Below are 21,138 nucleotides of genomic sequence, written 5' to 3'. Positions count from 1 at the left end.
ATTTAATTCAATTAATGAATAATTAAAATTTTTTGAGAATACTATAAACAGATTTGAAAATATAGGGAAATTTGAAAATTACACATATTTTTAGAAGGAGTTTGCATTTATATCATGTACACAAATGATTAATTTGATCTTCAGTCTAGCATCTGACCAAAGCTAGATCATTTGTTGAAAATATGGTATCATAATATGATTTTAAATACTATTTGAGATGACAGCTACTATGATTGAGAAGCTTGGATTTCAAAGTTAATTAGACCCAAATTCAAGTCCTCATCCTCACTTCCTTGGATGTGTGACTTGGGTCTATTGATTTTTCCTCTCAGAGCTTCTGTTTCCTTATCTATAAAATGGAAATGATCATTAGATAAGTAAGTTAGGATGCTTCTGAATGTAAGGAACAAAATCCCTGACTAAAGAGTAGCTTAAACTATGGAGTTTTTAATCTCATAAGACAAGTAGTCTGGAGAGAGGAGGTTTTAGGATTGATAATACAAGCAGTTCCATGATGACAGTGTTCTGGGGCAGCTTTTCTGCAGGCCTCTTGAACTGATGGATGCCTGGTTCCAAACATCACATGCAAAGTGCTTCTCCTGGGGTCTCTCTCTTTCTCTCTCTCTCTCTGTATTGGGAGTAACATGTACCCCAGATGCCCCCAGCAGACCTCTACTTAGGCCCCACTAACCAGTATTGGGTCACTTGACCACTCCTAAACTACTCACTAGCAAAGGAGAATGACTAGAACTACCTGATTAAAACCAGGATTGTGTTAGTTGGAAAGGATTGGCTGTTGAGTGGGCAATCAACAGTGTCTGATATAACTTAATTATTCTCACATAATAAGGTTATTATGAGAAATTAGAAAGAGTAAGGCCATAGCACACAGTGGGTAGTTAATGTTACTGTACCCAAGAACTGAAACTATTGGGTAATAAACTAATTCAATAAGTATTTTTTGAGTATTTACAATGTACACTTAGATTAAAATTAATTTGTCACTTCTAGTTAAATGATTTGTGTAGACAAAACATAAGCATAATTGCTCAAACGATGATACCCAAACTTAATGAAGCTTTGAAGGTGTAAATAGGAGTCTTTTCTTTAAAAAAAAAAAAGAAATCTGTACATATAAAAGTATAGAATGAAGTATATATTAAGTATAGAATTAAGAAAAAAAATTTGATACTAATGATTTATTTTAATCAAAAGACTATGTAATTAATTTGGAGCTACTAATACAGATAATTTAGCCAAAGGGTTTTTAATTTTGAGGCCTAGGTTATCATATAATTGAGCTTCTCAAGGGCAGGGATTGATATCTTCTTCATTATAGGTGAGCAATACTTGTTTTTTGAATGAATGAATGAATGAAAGAACAGAGTAATGACACGTCTCTGTATTTTGCCTAGGTTGTCTAGTCTGGCCATCAGAAAGACTTTTCAGGTCCAGCAAACATAGTTTGGGAAGTATTCTGTGCCAGGCAATGTGATAGGCGCAGAGGCAGTGAGATGAAAACAGCCCTTTTCACGTAGGAGCTTGCAGTCTAGTGAGGAATAGGCTAAGAGCTATAACTGAGGTAGGTACAAAGTGCTATAAGAGCATGGGACCTGGGGAGGGCATCTGAGAGGCAGTGGTGTTTAAGCTGGTTCCGAAAGCTCAGTACACTCTCTAGGCATGGGAGCGGGAGGTCATTCTGGGTAGTCTGGCAAATGCATGGAGGTAAGTGAAACTAGGTGCTGCTTTTATTGATGGCTGATAGTTATAATTGAAGGCATGAAACCTAAGGTCTAAGGCATTAGAAGAAGAGTCAGTGCCACATACCTCAGTTGCATTTGTATGTACTTTTCAATTATGTTTATATTTAATGAGTACCTCCACATTTTAGAACCTTTTCATTGTCCTTGATAAACTTGATTCTTTTTAAAGAAACATATTAAAAGCATGATACCATATTTTATCTTTCTGGCAGATGATGACTTATGAGTGGTATTTACCCAAGATGGCAAAGCATTTACCAGGCGTCAAATTTCCTGGGAACCGGTGGAATCCTGTGGAAGGAATATTACCTAGTGGAATGGTCACATTTAATCTTTATCATTTTCTTGAAGTAAATAAACTGTAAGCACTCTTTTCATATAATAGCTTTTCTAAAATCTTAAGCTTTTCTAAAATTGTTTATGTAGCAGCTGTGCTTCATCCAAAAGACCAATTTTCTACACCTATTTCCCTGTCACCGGTGAGATTATCTCTGTAATTAAATTGAATATCTGTGCATAAATGAGGCCAGGCAGAAATAAATGTTATTGTTCTGGGTAAAAGAAAAATAAAGACAGATTAGCAAGAATAGCAAATAAGATCTTAGTACAATTCAGAGAAATTGGAGATGTGCCTGCCTACTTGAAATCATTGCAGGTAGATCGCAAGCAATTATAGTTTCCCCCTGATCAACACCATGGCCCCCTTTTAAGTTTAATGCAAACGTTTTCCAGGAATAATCACTATATAAAAATAGCTTAAGGATTTTTTTCTAAAGGATAAGCCATTTTTATAAATAAGAAAAACACCTACAGTTATGTTGGCTGAGATAACATATGAGAATTGTGAATTCTATACTTGAGAACATAAAATTATTCATAGTTAAGGTCAAGAATAAATAACTCCTTCAGTGGTAGAGTGTTACATTTTTCCTGTCCGTGAAATGCTTGGGATTGTCCAGAGCGTGAAGAAGAAAACTTATTTCATAATTTCTATTCTCTTATAAAGGGGACTTCAGAAATGCTTTGTAAAAGTTGAACTATTCCTTACCAAGAACCTAATGATGTGGTACTTCTGGTGTTCAGAGCCTGAAGTTTACTCTGGCTCATGAAGTAATATGAAGGTGATAGGTATAAATGTGCTGTGAGAGTAATATTTAATTGTTCTATTGTGGAATAAAATGTTAACAATTAACATCTCCAAATCAGCATTTTTTGGTGAATTTTATTTAATTCAACCTTATAAACATTAATTGAACCTACTATGTACCAGTTTGTATTAGGCAATAAAGTGAGACAGTTCCAGATTTAAGTAAGACTACAATCTACACACAGTTGTATCTACACACAGATATGAATACAATTGGCCATAATATGATGGCATAAGCTCTATACTAACAAAGCCTTGTAAAGTGTGAGACACAGTAAATGTTCAATGTGTGTTTACTAAATAGATGATTTAATTGACAGTATAAGCCAAGTGTTCTGGGAGCATGGATGAGGAAGCAATTAATTCTTCCCAGGGGCATTCTTGCAGTATTTATTTAATAAATATTGGGTATTCAAAATGTCCCAAGACCTATACTAGCTGCAGATGCATGGGTGTGAATCCCTGCTGTCGCAGTCTTTCAGAGAGGTGTCAAGTGGTACCTTAAACATGAAACTGATAAGTTATAGTATCAGCTGGCAAGCATGATAATAGTGGTATGGATAAAATGTTGGAGACTTAAAGGCTAAGTAAGAATTTGCCAAGTGGGTAGGAACAATTAGGATACAGAACACATCCATGACCCCAGAAACTCCCTTTCGCTGTCCTGTGTCATCATACTGTCCCCGAAGCCCTAACCCTCACAACCACTGATCTATTCTCTGTTCCTATAGTTTTAACTTTTCCAGAATGTCATATAAATGGACTCATAAAGTATGTGACTTTTTGACATCAGCATATTTCACTTAGCATAATGCCTTGGAGATCCATACAAGCTATTGTTGTATATCAATAGTTTATTCCTTTTCGTTACTGAGTAGTATTCCATTGTATGGATGTACTACAGTTTATCCATCCACCTGTTGAAGGACATTTGGGTTGTTTCCAGTTTGGGGCATTTGTGAATAGAGCTGCTATAAACATTCATGTACACGTTTGTGTGTAAATATGTTTTCATACCTAGGAGTGGGATTACTGGATTGTTTGTTTTTTTACTATTGAGTTGTGAGAGTTCTGTGTATATTCTAGATTCAAATCCTTTGTCAAATACGTGATTCATAAATATTTTCTCCCAGTCTTTTTGTTCTCTTCAAAGTGTCTTTTGCAGATAAAAGTTTCTTTATTTTGATGAAATCCAACTATCATTTTTTATTTTATAGATCATACTTTTTGATCTCATATCTAAGAACTCTTTGCCTAATACCGGGTCACAAAGATTCTCTCATGTTTTCTTCTAAGCGTTTTATAGTTTTATGTTTTACATTTCAGATCAATGGCCCCTTTTGAGTTAACTTTGCAAGGCTATTGCTTAGAACAAAGGTCTTTTTTTGCATATGAATATCATTTGTTGAAAACATTATTCTTTCTTCGTTGAATTGCATTTGCACCTTTTTCTATATTTAGAAAAAAATCCTTCTGGGTTTTTGGTTGGCTTTAATTTGATTAGTGTTTTCATGGTATTTCTCTTTTTATCCTTTTGCTTTTAACCACCTATGTCACGTTTAAAGTGGGTTTCTTGTAGACAGTACATATTTGGCTCTTGTTTTATTATCCATTCTGATAGTGTCTATGTTTTCATTGTGTATTCAGATCCTTTGCATTTAATGTAAATATTGATATGTTTTAGGTGTACATCTATCATTTTACTATTTGTTTTCTGTTTGTTTCTCTGTTTTTCATTCCACTGTTTCCCTTGCTGCTTTCTTGGGATGCTTTGATTTTTTCTAGTATTCCATGTTAAATTATTTTTACTATGTCTCTTGGTAAATTTTTTCAGTGGTTGCTCTTGGAATTACAGTATACAGACATACTTAACTTTTTACAATCTACTTACTACTTCAAGTGAACTGTAGAAACCTTAGTGGCATATAAGTTCCTTTAACCTCCCCAGTTTTGATTGAGTTGTCAAATATATTGGACGTGTGATAATTTTTGTTTTCAACCCTCATACATATATTTTAAAATCTAAGAGAAAAGATAATCTAAAATATTTGTTCACATATTTACCAGATCTGTTGCTCTTCCTGCAATCCTCCTATTCCAAGCTGCCCTCTTGTATCATTTCTCTTCATCTGAAATTAGTCCTTTAGCATTTTTTTTAGAGCAAAACTGTTAGCAGTGAATTCTCTTAGTTTTCCTGTGTCTGAAAATGTCTTTATTTCACCTTCATTTTTGAAGGATATTTCTGGATATGGAATTCTGGCTTGATAGTTCTTTTCTTTCCCCACCACTTTAACAATGTTATTTTATATCCTTTTGACATGCATGGTTTCTGATGAGAAATCTGCAGTTATTCAAATCATTGTTTCCCTTGTGTGAAATGTGTTGTTTTTCTCTGGCTGCTTTCAAGATTTTTTATTTGTCTTTAGTTTTCAGCAGTTTGATTATGATGTATCTGGGCATGACTTTGAGTTTAACCTCCTTGGGATTTACTGAGTATCTCGAATCTGAAAGATTATGTCTTTCACAAAATTTGGAAGCTTCCTGACATTATTTCTTTAAGTAGTTTTTCTGCCCCACCTTCTTTCTCTTCTCCTTCTGGGATTCTGATGACACCAATGTTAGACCTTTTGATATTGTCCCACAGGTGCCTAAACTCTGTACATTTTTCTCAATATTTTTTCTCTTTGTTTAAATTGTATAATTTCTCTTGATCTGTCTTCAAGTTCACCCAGTCGAGGAGTAATAGGAATTTGCTCCCAACCTTTGGAACCACAGCTCCTCTGATTAGTGAGAAGTGTTCCCCTTCCTCAGAGCTATAGGGACCTGCCCAGCTGCCACTGCTGTAACTGTGCTGCTGCTGGCACAGTATTGCCCGGTGCCCAGGGAAGGAAAGAAGGGAAAACATCCTGGGGATTTCCTCTGCTCTCCTCAGTCCGTACAAGTTCCTTTTCCTGCCCTTTGGACTAGGAAAAAGGGAGGGGGCCGGGCTTTTCTTGGAGTTCTTTCTGTCCTTACTTGGTATGTACTTTTGGGTTTCAGGCTTCCTTTGAGTCCAGGCCAGGTAATCCTGGAAGGGGAAAAGGGATAAACTCACTGCGGATTTGGTGGAACTTAGAACTCTGCTTTCTTCCTTCAATCTTCTTTCTACCATTTACTTTTCAGAGTCTTCAGATAGTTGTTCCAGGTCTTTTGTTCAGAAATTATAGTTGTGTGCAGTGAGAGAGACAGAATAGAATATGATGACTCCATCTTCCCTAGAACCAGAACTCTATTATGTTTTACTTTATGTCAGATATCTCATTTGATCTTAAACAGCTGTGAAAGATAGTTCATACGAATTTCACTGATGAGGAGACCAGCCACAGGTAATTAAGTGATTTCCCCAAAATCATAGAGGTAATACATGGTGGAAAAAATCCAAAATTTAAGCCAGAAGTGTCTTGTTTCAAAGTTCATGAAGTTTTTACGTTCAAGGAATTGCTCCTAATATGCTCCTTTATTTTTCTGCTTGGTAATAGCTGTTAAGGTATACACCAAAAATTGGAATAGAACCAGTCAATTATAATGTTTTTGAGCCAAGCTTATTTAAACCATTTCTATTACGAATTTTTGCAGGATTTGAAGATGCTAATAGTTAGTCAAATCTAATTAATTTTATTCAGCAAATATTCTGTATTAGCTATGCATCGTGCTACGTGGGATTTCGAATTAATTCAGAGATAGAGAGCCTATCCTCAGGATGCTTCTGGGCTTCCCCGAAAGATTTATAAATGAAGATAACAAGTTCAATAAAATAATGTTAAAAGAGATTAAAAATAAAATGCAATGGAAATTTGAGGAAGGAGAGATTAGTAGTAGTAGTAGTAGTAGTACTACTACTACTACTATGAAGACATATTTCCACCTATAAAATTTTAAAGGTATCAAATAATATGTATATTTACACATGAGACAGAACTACAGAAGCGTTCCTTGTAACAGTGCTTATCCCCAAGTGATTTCTTACAATGTCACAAACAGGTAGTTTTATCATTTATGTCTGTGTGCTTCGCCTCAACCTCCCAAATTGCATTTTTTACACTAATATCAATGTAAATTTATTTACTTTTAAAATTTATTTATTTATTTTTGGCTGCATTGGGTCTTTGTTGCTGTGCACGGGCTTTCTCTAGTTGCAGCGAGCGGGGGCTACTCTTCATTGCGGTGCATGGGCTTCTCATGGCGGTGGCTTCTCTTGTTGCAGAGCACGTGCTCTAGGTGCGTGGGCTTCAGTAGTTGTGGCATGCGAGCTCAGTAGTTATGGCTCACGGGCTCTGGAGCGCAGGCTCAGTAGTGGTGGTGCACGGGCTTAGTTGCTCTGCGGCATGTGGGATCTTCCCGGACTAGGGATCGAACCTGTGTTCCCAACATTGGCAGGTGGATTCCCAACCACTGCACCACCAGGGAAGTCCCTCAATGTAAATTTAAAACAATCTATTTGGGAGAGATTTAAATAAACCAAAGTGTTCACAAATGGTTTATTGGTAACCAAGGTTTAAAGAGTCAGAAATGACCCTTCATGAGTTATACTTTAACATTTAGAACTTTAAGTTAAAAATGCATATTTTTCTGTTTTCAATAGAAAAGAAACATTTGTTTGCATAGGAATTCATGAAGGCGACCCAACGTGGAAAAAGAACTATTCACTTTGGCCATGGGGTTCTTGTGACAAATTAGTTTCTTCGGAGACTGTATTCGACCCTGAGGAGTGGATTAAACTTACGAGAAACATCTATAACTGGACTGAAGACTATGGAAGGTATGGAGAGCAGTTATGCTTTTCATCAGTGTGTAGCCATTTTGTGTGCCTAAGAAACTTAGAGATGCCTTTTAGTTATTTGATGTATTTTGTGTTTTTTTATTACTAGTTAATATTGTTATTTGCTGCCCACAGAGTATTGTAATAGAGAAAGAGAACATATATTTCTTGTCCTCAGGCTTGGAGATGGAGGAAGGGCGGTGGTGGTTGATTGGGCACCACAGTAGTTAAACATGTGCCACCGTCCACCTCCAGCTGTTGTAATGCTACACGGTCCGCCATCCTGTAGCTTAGACCCTAAAAGTGGAAGAGATTTATTAGCTGCAACAGAGCTTTAAAAGGCACTCACCCTGTTGCCCATGATAGTTTCCACCTGCATAAACTCATTTTTTTTTCCTTCAAGAATGGCAGATCACTTCTCTGTAGGGAAGCCTGGGATTTGAGTAACTTTTTCTTCAGTTGTTTGTCATCAGCCTTGGTCTGTCGTTTTGGGCATGATTAGTCTTCCTGGAAGCATTTCTACCTAGTCTTGACTCTCTCCCATATGGAAGATGAGTCACCATCTGAAGATAGGTGTCTCCATTGCCTATTTTTTAAATTATGAATTATTCAAAGATTAGATAATTATTGCTTATAATTTAAGAACAACAGTCAAGATCATATGAACAAATGGTACCAAAGTTTTTTGAGTCAATATGAGCAAATAGACCACATTGCTGTGCACCAGCGAGAGCTGGATAAGTAGTTCTACCTCAGAGTACTCTGTGACAGGAATTCCCTGGCAGTCAAGTGGTTAGGACTCAGCGCTTTCACTGCCATGGCCCAGGTTCAATCTCTGGTCAGAGAACTAAGATCCCACAAGCTGCACAGTGCGGCCAAAAAAAAAGTACTCTGTGACCATTGCGAGGAAAAGTTAGAAAATCACCTGTTCTCCAAACAGCTAACAACAGCACAGGTACATGGCATCACTCATTATCTCCATTCTGTCAAAACAGATACATGATAAAAGAAATTTTAATTAAGTGAAAAAAAATCAGCAAATGGTTCAGTCAGTGTTTTGGGAGCAGCATCCTAGCTCCAGCCATGATTTATCCAAGCTGGGAGTCCCCTCTCTTTACAGCTCAGTGGCTCTTAGCTGTGTCCATAGAGTGACCCAGGCCTCAGCCCTGCCCCATCGCCCACCTGACAGTTCTTAGGAACAGCTGGCTCCCCAAATGCCTCCAGCCTCTTCCCACTAATCTTTAGTTTGCCCCCATGAGGCACTGGGGCTCATTATGCAGATTAAGAATACATTTACCCAAACCTCAAATTCCTAATGATCAAATTTTTCTAGGAGAATAAGTTTGTTATTTTGGTCTCTATCAGTACTTCAGGATGCAGCCTATTTTATTTGCCTTGTAAGATTATAAAACAAGAATTACGTGTCCACAGCAATAAAGGTAGCTAGCAGAAACATGTTACCGTTTTCTTGTAACTGCAGGTTTGCTCCATCTTCCTGGGAGTCTGTGGCCAATGAAGAGATGTGGCAAGCCAGGTGAATAATGTACACGTGTGTGTTTGCAGTCTGTTTGTAATGCAGCAGAAGAGCCTCTGGTGCTTTTCAACTGGGGAGTAGTGGTGCGTGGGGATCATAAAAATAATACTTATGAGCAATTATTTTGTTTGAGGCATTGTACTAATCATTACCCATGCATAATCTCATTTCATCCTCACGATAACCTGTGAAGAAGTTATTATTATCCCCGTTTTACAAAAGAACAAACCGGAGGTAGAGAGGTTACTTGTCCAAGGCCACATAGTTCTACCAATAGAGTCCAAAACTCACATCTGTCTGACTCTAGAACATTCCTAATTCCTATGCTCTCCTATCTCAACTAAACCAAAGTGAGTGTAATTGACTGAGGAGAGTTGATAATTACAACCCTGTCTCCATGTGTAATGTGCTAGTTAATTATTTAAGCACTTATTGAAAACTTCGTAGAGACCAGGCACTGTGCTAGGCATGGAAGCTACACATATGAATATGACACAGTTCCTACTCTCATGGAGCTCAGTCTAATGGAACAGACAGACATGTTCAAAGAGATCTGACTATTCATGTGCTTGATACTGTACTTTCCTGTTGTTCCTGTGTGGAACAAACACTTCATGGTGACGCTCTTGACTCTCTGGGTTCCTGTCATTCTTTTAAAATATTCAAAACATATAACACTAACAGACTTTGGCCTAAATATTAATGTAAAAGTCTTAAATGATGCAGACAGGGGTACCAAGTATGAAGTGCTTCCTCCAGTAAAAATGCATTGATGCCCACTCTGGGCCAGGGACTGTGCTTTGCACCAAGAATTGAGTTAGGGTGTAAAGGGCTTACATACATTTAAAGAGGTTTTTTTAAAAAATTGTCAAGAGGGACTTCCCTGGCGGTCCAGTGGCTGGGGCTTTGCCTTCTGGTGCGGGGGGTGCGGGTTCGATCCCTGGTTGGGGAGCTGGGATCCCGCATGCCTCGCGGCCAAAGGGCCAAAGCATAAAGCAGGGGCAACGTTGTGACAGATGCAATAAAGACTTTGAAAGTGGTCCACATCAAAAAAATCTTTAAAAAAAAAAATTGCTAAGAAATGGTTCTTGACAAAACAATTACAAAAAAGATAGTTTTTGCAGTAGTGTTTTTGAAAAATTCAGCAAATTGCATATTGCAAGTTATCAGCCCAGTTATAGGAACAAATAGTTGTTTTGAAGAACTAATCAAAGATACACCGAATGTCTCCACAATTCCTCACTGTGACTGAATGCGGGAAAGCTGGGGGAGAAATCACATAAAAGAAGAAAGCAGGTCATTATTCAGGCAGGTATTGATTTAATTGGTGTGCTGACTACAATTTGGATGAGTTCATGTGGTCAAAGAGTCCAGCCATCTTTGAAGAAGTGGTCACACGTGGCATGAACTGTCACGATGGGTACCTTCAGGGATATGCTGACAAACTCAGCAAGTCTCCGCCTCCTAGCTGCTCTTGCATAATGAAATGTACATCTGGAGGGAAGAAGATGTACAGTAGGGATGATGAACATAAGCTTTTTTCTAAGATTTGGCACTAGATGTGAATGCAGTGTCTTGGGATGGCGGGGGAGGATTACCGTTGGTTCAGAGTAAACTATTAATACGAGAGAAGTGAAAAGAATACAATAAATGGTTTTGTATGTTCCTTATCAATGGAAAAGTCTGGCAGATTTAGCTTTGAATGTAAAATTGACATGAACACCCTCCCACTCCCAGGATGAAAACACCGTTCTTCATCTTTAACCTGGCAGAAACCGCAAGTTTGCCTTCAAATGTGAAAGCTCAGCTCTACACTCACGCGTATGACGTATGTTGTACTTTTACATATATAAATTTATTTGGTGGGAGGGTGGTGGCTGTTTGGGATGGAGAAAGGGTGTATCACAGTAGAGTTTTTACTTTTTTGTTTCCAGCTTTATTTGGCATTATAAAGCAGTATAAATGGAAAAATAGTCATGTGTAAAAAAAAAAAAAATAGTCATGTGTATCACAAATAATATCTAAAGTAAATGGCTGTGGTCCGCAGATTAATGAAAGAAGTTCATGTCCTAATCTCCAGAACCTATGAATATATGGCCTTACATGGCAAAGGGCACTTTGCAGATGTGATTAAGGATCTTGCGGTGGGGAGATTATCCTGGATTATCCGGGTGGGCCCAACGTAATCACAAGGGTCCTTAGAAGAAGGAGGCAGGAAGGTCAGAGTCAGAGAAGGAGATGTGGCATTGCAAGCAGAGGTCAGAGAGAAAGACTTAAAAGATTGCCACACGTACGGCCTGGAAGATGTTGGAAGGGGCCACAAGTTTGGGAGTGCAGGCAGCCTCTGGAAGCTGGAAAGGGCAAAGAAATAGATTCCAGAGCCTCCAGAAGGAACACAGCCCTGCTGATTTTACAAAAACCTTCATTTTTATGACTTTTGACCCCTAGAAGTATTCGATAATACATTTATATTGTTTTAAGCCACTACATTTGTGGTGATTAGTTACAACAGCAATAGGAAACTAATATGATGGCTTTATTTAAAAAAAGAAACAAGTTCTGATGGGTTGCCCTCTACGCAAATCATGACCCTGGCTGCACTTGAAATGATCGGGCCGTGGCTGATTGGGATCTCTTTTTTTTTTTAATTAATTTTTATTTATTTATTTTTGGCTGCGTTGGGTCTTCGTTGCTGTGCACAGGCTTTCTCTAGTTGCGGCGAGCGGGGGCTACTCTTCGTTGCAGTGCACAGGCTTCTCATTGTGGTGGCTTCTCTTGTGGAGCACGGGCTCTAAGGCGCGCGGGCTTCAGTAGCTGTGGCACTCGGGCTCAGTGGTTGTGGCTCGCAGGCTCTAGAGCGCAGGCTTAGTAGTTGTGATACACGGGCTTAGTTGCTCTGGTGCATGTGGGATCTTCCTGAACCAGGGCTTGAACCCGTGTCCCCTGCATTGGCAGGCGGATTCTTAACCACTTTGCCACCAGGGAAGCCCTGGTTGGGATTTTATGAGCGAGATAAAGGGTCATGGAGAGTGGCTCTGTCTTCTGATGTGGCCCCAGGAAACCAAACAGCCTTCACATCCAGCCACACTGAGGCTCTTGCTTAGCTGGTCCTCTGTGATGGCAAGGGGAGTCCAGAGCAGAGGCTTGCTTTGCTGTAGCACTATGTTAACAAGTCCCTGCTTTTCTGAGATTTATAGCACTGGGCTGTTCATCACCTTCAGAGATAGTCTTGGAGCCTGCTGTGTAGGAAATAGACATCCTGGTGAAGGCCAATAAGAACAGAGCCCCGGAGCTGTATGTCTAAGCAAGTGAGGAGGTATTTCTGCTGTCTCTGGGCTGCTGTAGATCTACTCAGCCAGGGCATGTGTTTGGTGCTGAGTCAAAATTGCATGATGTCCAATTAGTATGACAGATTTTACTCCTCAATTTTGTGCTCATTGGTCCATTGTTTATTCATTTATTCATTCACTCATGGAGCATTTATGGAGCACCCAGTCTGTACCAAATACTGTGATGGAGACAATCAGGAATATTCCCTGCTGTCAAAGAGGCACAAGCTAGAGAGAGAGGTGGAAGATAAGGTCCTCAGTTAATTCAGTCGCGAGAGTTACGAGAGGTTTGCAGAGGTGCAGTGGGAGCAGAGAGCAGCACATGAGTACAGCCTTCTGGGGAGGGGCTGGTGAGGAAGGGAGGGAAGGCTTCTAGAGGAGATGTCACCGCAGTGTCATCCTGAAAGATCAGAAGGAACTGGCCAGGCAGATATGGGGCAGGGTAGCGAGAAAGTGGGGGAGGGCGGACAGTCCGTAACGACGGAACCACAGGGACAAAGGTGGAAACCTCCTAGGTGCCCACTCAAGGACAGCCAGGGACTAGTTATAGGAAGCGGCATGCTGGAGTTCTATCTGGCAGTCAGGAGGTCCAGGTTCAAGGCCTGCTCTACCATTCACTGTCAACTGTGAGCCAGTTAACCTTTCCAGACCTCTATTTTTTCTTTAAAAAAAAAAGTGGACTGTAAACTTTATAGATTATCTCTCATATCCTGGTCATATCCAGTTCATCTCTAATACCCTGTATAATTCTGTGAAAAACAAGTAGTATTTAGTTGGGAGAAATCTGAGACTTAACTAGTATTTTATATTCTCATCAGTGATCTGTTCCATGGTCAGTTGTTAGGCCACCACTGAAGCTAATTCATGGATTTATTGTCCCTTTGGGCCTGTAAGCATTACTCTGTTCAGTGAACACAAGTCTGTAGCAGTCTATAGGTATCTCCTTCACATATGTCTCCAGATGTGTGACACCATTTGCAAGACAAATGAGGCCAAGTACTCCATGGGTCAACACAAATCAGCCCCTAGTACAGGTTTTTCAAGAACAGTCTTGTTAGCTATAAAAGATATTTTTGTTATTATTAAATTATCCTGCTCAGTAGCTTATACAGGACATTAAGTTCAGGTATAGTGGGAGAGCAAGAATGATCTTTGTTATCTTTAGGAATACATCTGATACATTGAAGATTTCCCCCCAAGACAGAATACGTTCCACTAACACTAATGTCACAGTGATACACGCCTAGAGGGGGAAATGTAATTCCACATGATGAGAAATGACTCTTAGCTTCTTAAGATACAGCACATGTGGCCTAATGGGCCATCCAGAATGAGTCGATGTTCTAGAAAAGGGTAGCGTAGTTGTTCTGATGTCTGCAGACTGAAGCAGGGAGGTCATGAGCTGCCTCTTATTCTCTTGAGCCATTGGGAAATGAAGTGCTAGCGTCTGTCTTGCACTCCAGAACCTTATCAGGATTTTGAAAACTTGGGGAAGAAAAGAACCTGAGCAGTTCCTGAGCACCTGCTTTGTTCCGGGCAGCCTGCCATGCAGTTTACAGATGTCCCTCATCAGAGGGAGGCTTGGGAAGAGGAGCAACGGATAGGGAAAAAAAAAAGCCAAAAACTATGAGGAAAGGTAGAGAAGCTTTGAATATTTTACCAAGAAAATAAACGGGTAGGAGGCTGACTTAATAGCTTTGATGTCTATGAAAGTGCGAGGTGACTCTCCTATTTTATGGAGTGAAGAGAACTAAGGGGAAAATAGCTTTAAAAGGCAGCTTGAGGCCTGAGGGTTATTAAATATCAAAATGACATATCACATACGGATTGGGGACTTTTTCATGGGGATGTTGTTTTGAAACAGATTAGGTAGGCATTTGTCTGCTCTGGAGTAGGGGTTGGGGAAATAGATAATATAATTGGGTCCCTTTCAACTGGATGATGTAATGAGTATAGTTCTAATTCAGAAAGCCCTTGTCCCTGGAGAAAGCATCATTGCTTGTCCTGTGCTCTCATGGAGGCTACTGGTTAACTCAAGTGCCTGTGGATCTGACTCCAACTTGATAATCCCCAAGAAGGCTGTGAAATTCCCAAATATGCAAGGATAATATTCTGTTTTGTAGATCTGCATCTACTTTTTGGTTTATTTGTTAAATTTTGATGTTTTTCCTCTGGAAAAATCAATATTGAAGATTCTAACTCTATCCAATTAATACTATCTCTGATATTGAAAAACAAAACTCTGAATTCCTGTGGGCAAAGTTTTAACTATGAACATTGTAATTTTAGGACACTGTGAAGATTTTCAATATCTCACTTTAAGGATGTCTCTTAAATTCTATTATGCCCAGTCTGTTTGATGCTGGATTTGTTTGATGTGTTTTATTGTCGCTATTGTTATTACTGTTGTTTATAATATAGAGAGAAATTTATGTAAAAATGAGGGACAAAATTTACATTTCTTCAAGTTCTTTTTCCGTGCAGTTTTCTAAAGAAAGCTATCTTTTTCTCCTATAGCTAAATTTAGAGTTTCATCCTTTCTGCCTGTTGAGTAAATAGCTTTCCATGCATTAGAACTAAATCCCTTTCTCAGAACATCTTTCTGGAGGAACAGCATTTTGTCCTGACACAGTGTGTCTTAGGTTCCCTCTGCAACATCCAAAAAACCCCAGAAGCAGTTTTAGATGAAGCACATGTGCCTCCTGCTACTGTAATAATTATAGTAACATCCTTGCATTTTCTGCATGGCCTAGCAACAATTAGATTTTTACTGTAGGCTGGTTGGATTTTTTTTTTCTTGTGCTAATTTCTCTGTGTTTTCTGTGTTTTTTTTTTTAAAAAGTCAAGGGATAACAATGAAATACCAACATTTTTGCTGTCTTCCAGCTTTATAAGGAGATTGTCTATTTACGAAAGGAACATCCAGTGAACTGGCATAAGAACTATGCCATCGCCTGTGAACGGATGCTGCGCCTTCGGGAAAGAGGTGCAGACCCTGAAGTCTTGTTATCTGAAACCATCAGACACTTCCGTCTCTACACTCAGAAGGCCCAGAATGATCCACAGCTGGCCGATATTTCAGTTGCTCTAAAACACCTAAGAAAAGAACTGCAAAGTCTGAGAAATATGAAAAATGGCTGAGACAGCAAACCGTGAAAAACCTGCTTGGCGTTTGGCTTCCAAAATCTAAAAGTTTTTCATCCAAGAAAAGAAACAGCATAAAAAAACGGGGGCCTAAGTCATCTCCCAGATATAAGTACATGGTGCAGCCGTACTGTTTCGGGGTGGGGGGGGCGGTTAGAGACCGAGATGTGCTATTTATGCAAATTCTATTTAGCCCATGTTACTGAATTAGCATTTCAGCGAGAATATTTTGAAAAATCTTCCTACTTCCACAGTCTTTCACCAAATGAGTTGCTTGATTAGATTCTAGAAGAGAATGAACTGTTTTCATATACTTAACATATTGACCATGAATCTTAAGGGCCCTGCTTATTGGGATTGGGATTGAAATTAAATTCTTCAAACATTAATACCATACCAAAAACATTCTTTGCTTTCGAGAAGTGAAATCATTTTTTTTAAGAATGAATCTTGTTATGCTTCAAGTTAGAATACTGTTGTTATTTTTTGTTTTTTTTTTTTTGAGTAGCTGTGGTTGTTACATAATCTCACACTTCAAACTAAATACCAACCAAATGGTATTTTGAAAAGGTTGGGGTTTTATTGTCTTAGATCATTCTCTGAAATCACTAAAAAATTAAGCTAATTGTTGTTTGCTTTTTTTTCAGTTGCTTAAACTGATTGGCAAGTAAAAAGGATTTTGTCTTTCCTTAATTAATTTTATATTCATGTTTTACTTCCATTTGGGCTCATAAATCTGGGCCCAATAATTAGTCCTGCTGCCAAAATGCCAAAAAAAAAAAAAAAGGGCAGGGGCTCGGGGGGTGTGGGGAAGTGGTTCAGTAAATTCATTTCTGTTACAAGCATCTTTTATACATATTACTAAAGAGAACATAGTAAGAAATGCAAATAATAGTTCTTTATTTTATTATGACAGTTAATTAATAGCAACCTGTTTTAATGAATAAAGTCACTCAGAGTCCTTCAGCACTTCCTAAGTAGAGGCCTGAATCTGTAGGGATTCTTTTCCCCCCAATTGTATAGCTCCTAGACTCCAAGAACTATATAGGCCCCTGTATAGAAATGCTCACTAATGAAGAGGGAGGGCTAGAAGCTTGTCTGCATTCAAAGATCACTGGTGAGTCATTCAGCAAGAAAAGGCCCCTTACCAGGAATAGTCACAGTTCCGTGGCATTGTACTAGCAAAAGGGTCTGATCAAAGGTCTCCTGTGGAGCTTGCATGGTTCCCTTTCATACTACGACCATAATTAAAACCACTAATTCTCTTTTAAAATGCTGCAGGATGCCATGTAGGCATCTGTCTGGAGTGTCCTTTGTGATGTCATAAGCTGTTAAGGACCAGTGCCGAGGGCTTTTGAGTGAAATGCCAGTCATGAAGGTGCTTCAAGACAAGGGTGCCTCTAAAAGCTTGACAGGGCCTTGACTGCACAATTCGAGCTGAATTTGCCCCTTGTCAGCTGCCAGTAAATAAATCTCAAAGGGGGAAAAGCTGAAGTTTCATTACCTGATCCATGGGGCTTTGTTGGTTTTGGCATCACACAGGGGAAGCTCTTGCCCCTCCATTCTCTGGATTTGAAGATGTCCATTGGAGCCTGCAGTGCCTGGACGGGGTTCAGAGCGGAACCTTTTGAAGAGTGTCAATAGTTGTAACAGTTCAGCTGTTAGGAAGACAAATAAATGGAGGAGCTCATTAATCCGCTTTTGGCTCTCGGTGCCTTTTGCCCTTTTATCACAGCCTTATTAGGCTCCTACTCATCTTGAACCAGAAAAAAATGAATTGAAGTTGTTGAGTACTAATTGGCAAAGACTTTTAATCATGGGCCAAGAACTTTCACTGACTTGAAAGTAACTTCTCCACAGGGAAGAACCAAAAACCTGGTTTACCTTAAAACAAAAACCTGTTGGAGTGCAGTGTGGTGTAAAAATTTAAGGAAGCATTGATAAATTGTCTAAGTTGATCCATTTGAAAGAATTATATAGGATGATGATTTCCACTTTTCTTTAAAAAGAGTACAATAAAGTTCATATATGCGTTCCCTGGAAATGCACTGTCTTCATTATTTCAGAAAAGAGATTGCATGCGTATGTGAGATGATCATATTGGTTTTGAACACCTACATATTGTATATGGAATAATATGCAAATATTATTATAGCATCTACATACACATCTGGTGTTGGAGTAATATTTCCTATTTATGGCCTTAAGAATGGAAAATGAGGGCCTCTTTTTGAAAATATCTGAATTTTAAATGTGTCTATAATGTGGTACTACATATATGCCTGAATATGCTTTGCGTATTGACTGTTGTCTGATGGTACATAGATTATTCTGTATTTGTGCATCAGTGGCTTTGGACCACTCTCTGTTTGAGAAAGCAATGATATGATGGCCCACAGTAGACAGGATCATAATCATTTAAATTTCCAAAAACCAGCAGTGAATGAAAAAAGAGCAGACTGAGCTGAGATTTTTGGGATGTTGGGCTTCATTCCCAGATCAACTACTTTTTGAAGAATTCTTTCCTTTCTACTGTGTGAGGTTAAACAAGTTGCTTTCTTTTCCTTTCTCTTACTTCTCCTTGGCTAGTACACAAACACCATAAAATCTGACAGAAGGGGTATCCTTTAGTCTAACCCCCGACATGGAAGAGGACGTGAAGGAGGTGACTTCTGCAGCTTTTGGCTGGCATTCTCCTAGCAGTGTCCCTGGAGTGCCGAGGGTTGGCAGGATGACAGGAACCCTGCAAGGCCAAGTTCTGCCTGGACTTTGGCCTGAGGAGCAAGTGGGAGCCAGCAAAACTGTCTGCCTCTCCACATGCTGTGGTGCCCTCCTGCCCGGCACCGAGGCTGGCACACACCAGAGAGCGAGTGGAGAGGAGACTGTGGCTTCCACGTTCCCTAACAAACCTCCCCAGCCCTGTTCCCGCTGATGGAGGTGTGCTTGCTTCTTGCTGTTGACTTTCCTCTTCTCTTTGTTTTTTCAAAGGATCCTTTTTTTTTTTTTTAATGCTTTTGTTCTATGACTCAAAATGCAGCCAAAATAGAAGTGAGTCAATGACTAGTGTCCTATTTTGAAGTCTTCTAATAGAAATTGTGAAATGTTATTTCTGCCTATATTCGTAGTCCTTTCTAATGACAGAACCATGATGTTTAGCCTTTTTATTATACTTAAATAAAGCCATTTTGAGTGTTAGGATTATTGTATGATACCCTGCTGATTTCTTTAAGTCATCAGATTAGGATATGAAGAGTAGTTTTTTAATTTATATTTTGAAAGTTAAACAGTGTGAGTCCTTTTTCATAGTTCCTACCAATATCCCTCAGAATTTAGAAATGTTAATACTTTTAATATTCAGGACAAAAAGTTAACACCAAAGATTTTTTTGAAAAGTGGATCCTATTACAGCAAATCCTTTTACTCTGTTTTAATTCTGGTATATTTTGTAAAAGCACCAATGTAGAGTATTACTTAAAATTCTGTTCTTCTAACTGGCTCCAAGTCCTATGGTTCGGTAAAGAAAAAAAAACTCAGTAAGAGATTCACACTGCTTTGTTCACCCTCATATTTTGCTGTGAATGCAAACCCATTCTAAGGCTTATACTCACAAACAAATAAGTAATGTTTCCAGGGATTCTGGAAACATCTAAAGGCCAAGATCTTGGCACAGCATTACAGAGCAAACGGAGCTAAAGCTTTAGCCGCGATCATATTCAATGAAGACGTCATTGTCAGTACCCTCTAAAGGTCTGTTTGACTTGGATCAGCGTGGACGGTATAAAACAAGCCTCAGGAATAGCACGATGTGCTTACCTGGATATCGGAAGGTAAACTAGTAGGAATATATCTTGAGGAAGGGATTTTTCTGAAAAAAAAATAATCTGATTGCTCTTCAACAATGTAACATACTTGTATATCCTGGAAAGATTAGCTTATGTCATATCGCAAAAAGAAAAAGATGGGAGAGACAGGTAGAGGTTACAAAACTGTAAACACAGAGCCTGAAATTATTGCCCTGCAAATAGAGTTATCTGGATCTTTTCCACCGATCCCAAGTGTTATTGGTGAGGGTTAATTTTCAATAGCACAGATATTGTGATGATTTTAAAAAGTTGATAAGGTTGAGAAAGTTTCAAGATACAGATCGAATACAAAGACAAATAATTGGACCATGTTCCCATCCACGTGATCCAACTTCACAGAGCACCTAAGTAGTTGCAAGTCTTTTTGTACATAATTGCCATTAGATGAGGTTAATGTTAAATAAATGTCTAATAAAAGATAAATAGAAATAAGCCCAATCGAAGTTTTAACCCATTCAGAACGTTAATTGTTCAGAATCTGTTATAAATCTGTACAAGTAGTATGGGGGGGGGTGACATAGGTGAATTATAATTTTTATATTGGTAAATTCATTATATATTATAAACTAATAAATGAAGATTACATCCTGTTTTTTAAAATATGCAAACAAACCATAACCATCTTCTATTTTAGAAATGTTATCTGGGGACTTCCCTGGTAGTCCAGTGGTTAAGAATCCGCCTTCCAATGCAGGGGATGCAGGTTTGATCCCTGGTCAGGGAACTAAGATCCCACGTGCCACAGGGCAACTAAGCCCTTAAGCCTTAACTACTGAGCACATGAGTCACAGCTAGAGAGAAGCCCATGTGCCACAACTAGAGAAAAGCCCGCGCACCACAACTAGAGAGAAACCTGTGCCACAATGAAGAGCCCATGTGCTGCAACGAAGATCCCGCATACTTAGCTGCGTTGCAACTAAGACCCAACGCAGCCAAAAATAAAAAGTAAATAAATAAATATTTTTAAAAAAGAAATGTTGTCTGAGGAGTTATTTTATAATATAACCTTTTAAAGAAAATCTTTGGAGATTTCTCTCATATAAATAAGATATTCCCTAATGGTTGAACCATTGGAAATACCCTTAATACCTGTGGTTGTCACTTATATGCAAAAGTATGTGTGATTAAAGCCACAAGGGAACAATGCTTGTGAAGTCAGACCCAATATTCTCTTCCTTGGATTACAGTGTGATGGAACCTAAAAGAATCACTTATTACCGCACATCCTTGAGTACCATCTGAGACACAAGAAATCCCTGTAATATCTGGCATGCCAAGACTTTTACTCAAAAACTGCCACAGAGGATTTGAGGACAGGGTAAAAGATGCAAGGACTAGAATCTTGTTACAGTATCTCCCCAGAAAATGGGTTTTGAAAGTGGAAGGAAAACATTATATAATTGTTTTATTTATTTAAAAAAAATTTTTTTGCCTGCGCCATGCGGTTTGCGGGACTTTAGCTCCCTGACCAGGGATCAAACCTGGGTCCCCTGCAGTGGAAGCACGGATATCCTAACCACTGGACCACCAGGAAATTCCCTAAAATTGTTTTATTATTAA

General features: G+C 38.8%; 1 protein-coding gene across 3 annotated transcripts in view; it reads left to right on the top strand.

The window, feature by feature from the left end:
• TMEM260 (transmembrane protein 260) overlaps positions 1-17,749 on the top strand; it is a gene marked incomplete at its 5' end in the record, with an annotated part of 60,629 nt that extends 42,880 nt beyond the window's left edge. For all 3 annotated transcript variants that reach the window (XM_082838887.1, XM_082838886.1, XM_082838885.1), the window contains 5 exons: positions 1,976-2,124; positions 7,532-7,708; positions 9,189-9,242; positions 10,980-11,070; positions 15,458-17,749. In XM_082838887.1, coding sequence (XP_082695013.1) covers positions 1,976-2,124; positions 7,532-7,708; positions 9,189-9,242; positions 10,980-11,070; positions 15,458-15,712 — 726 coding nt within the window. In that variant the 3' untranslated portion in view covers positions 15,713-17,749. The remainder of the gene's footprint in view (positions 1-1,975; positions 2,125-7,531; positions 7,709-9,188; positions 9,243-10,979; positions 11,071-15,457) is intronic.
• Positions 17,750-21,138: the final 3,389 nt, after the last annotated feature.

This window comes from Leucopleurus acutus, assembly GCF_964270905.1.
Source record: "Leucopleurus acutus genome assembly, chromosome: 1".
Lineage (NCBI taxonomy): Eukaryota > Metazoa > Chordata > Mammalia > Artiodactyla > Delphinidae > Leucopleurus > Leucopleurus acutus.
Note: the sequence above shows the minus strand (reverse complement) of the source record. Positions and strands in the feature narration are given on the sequence as shown.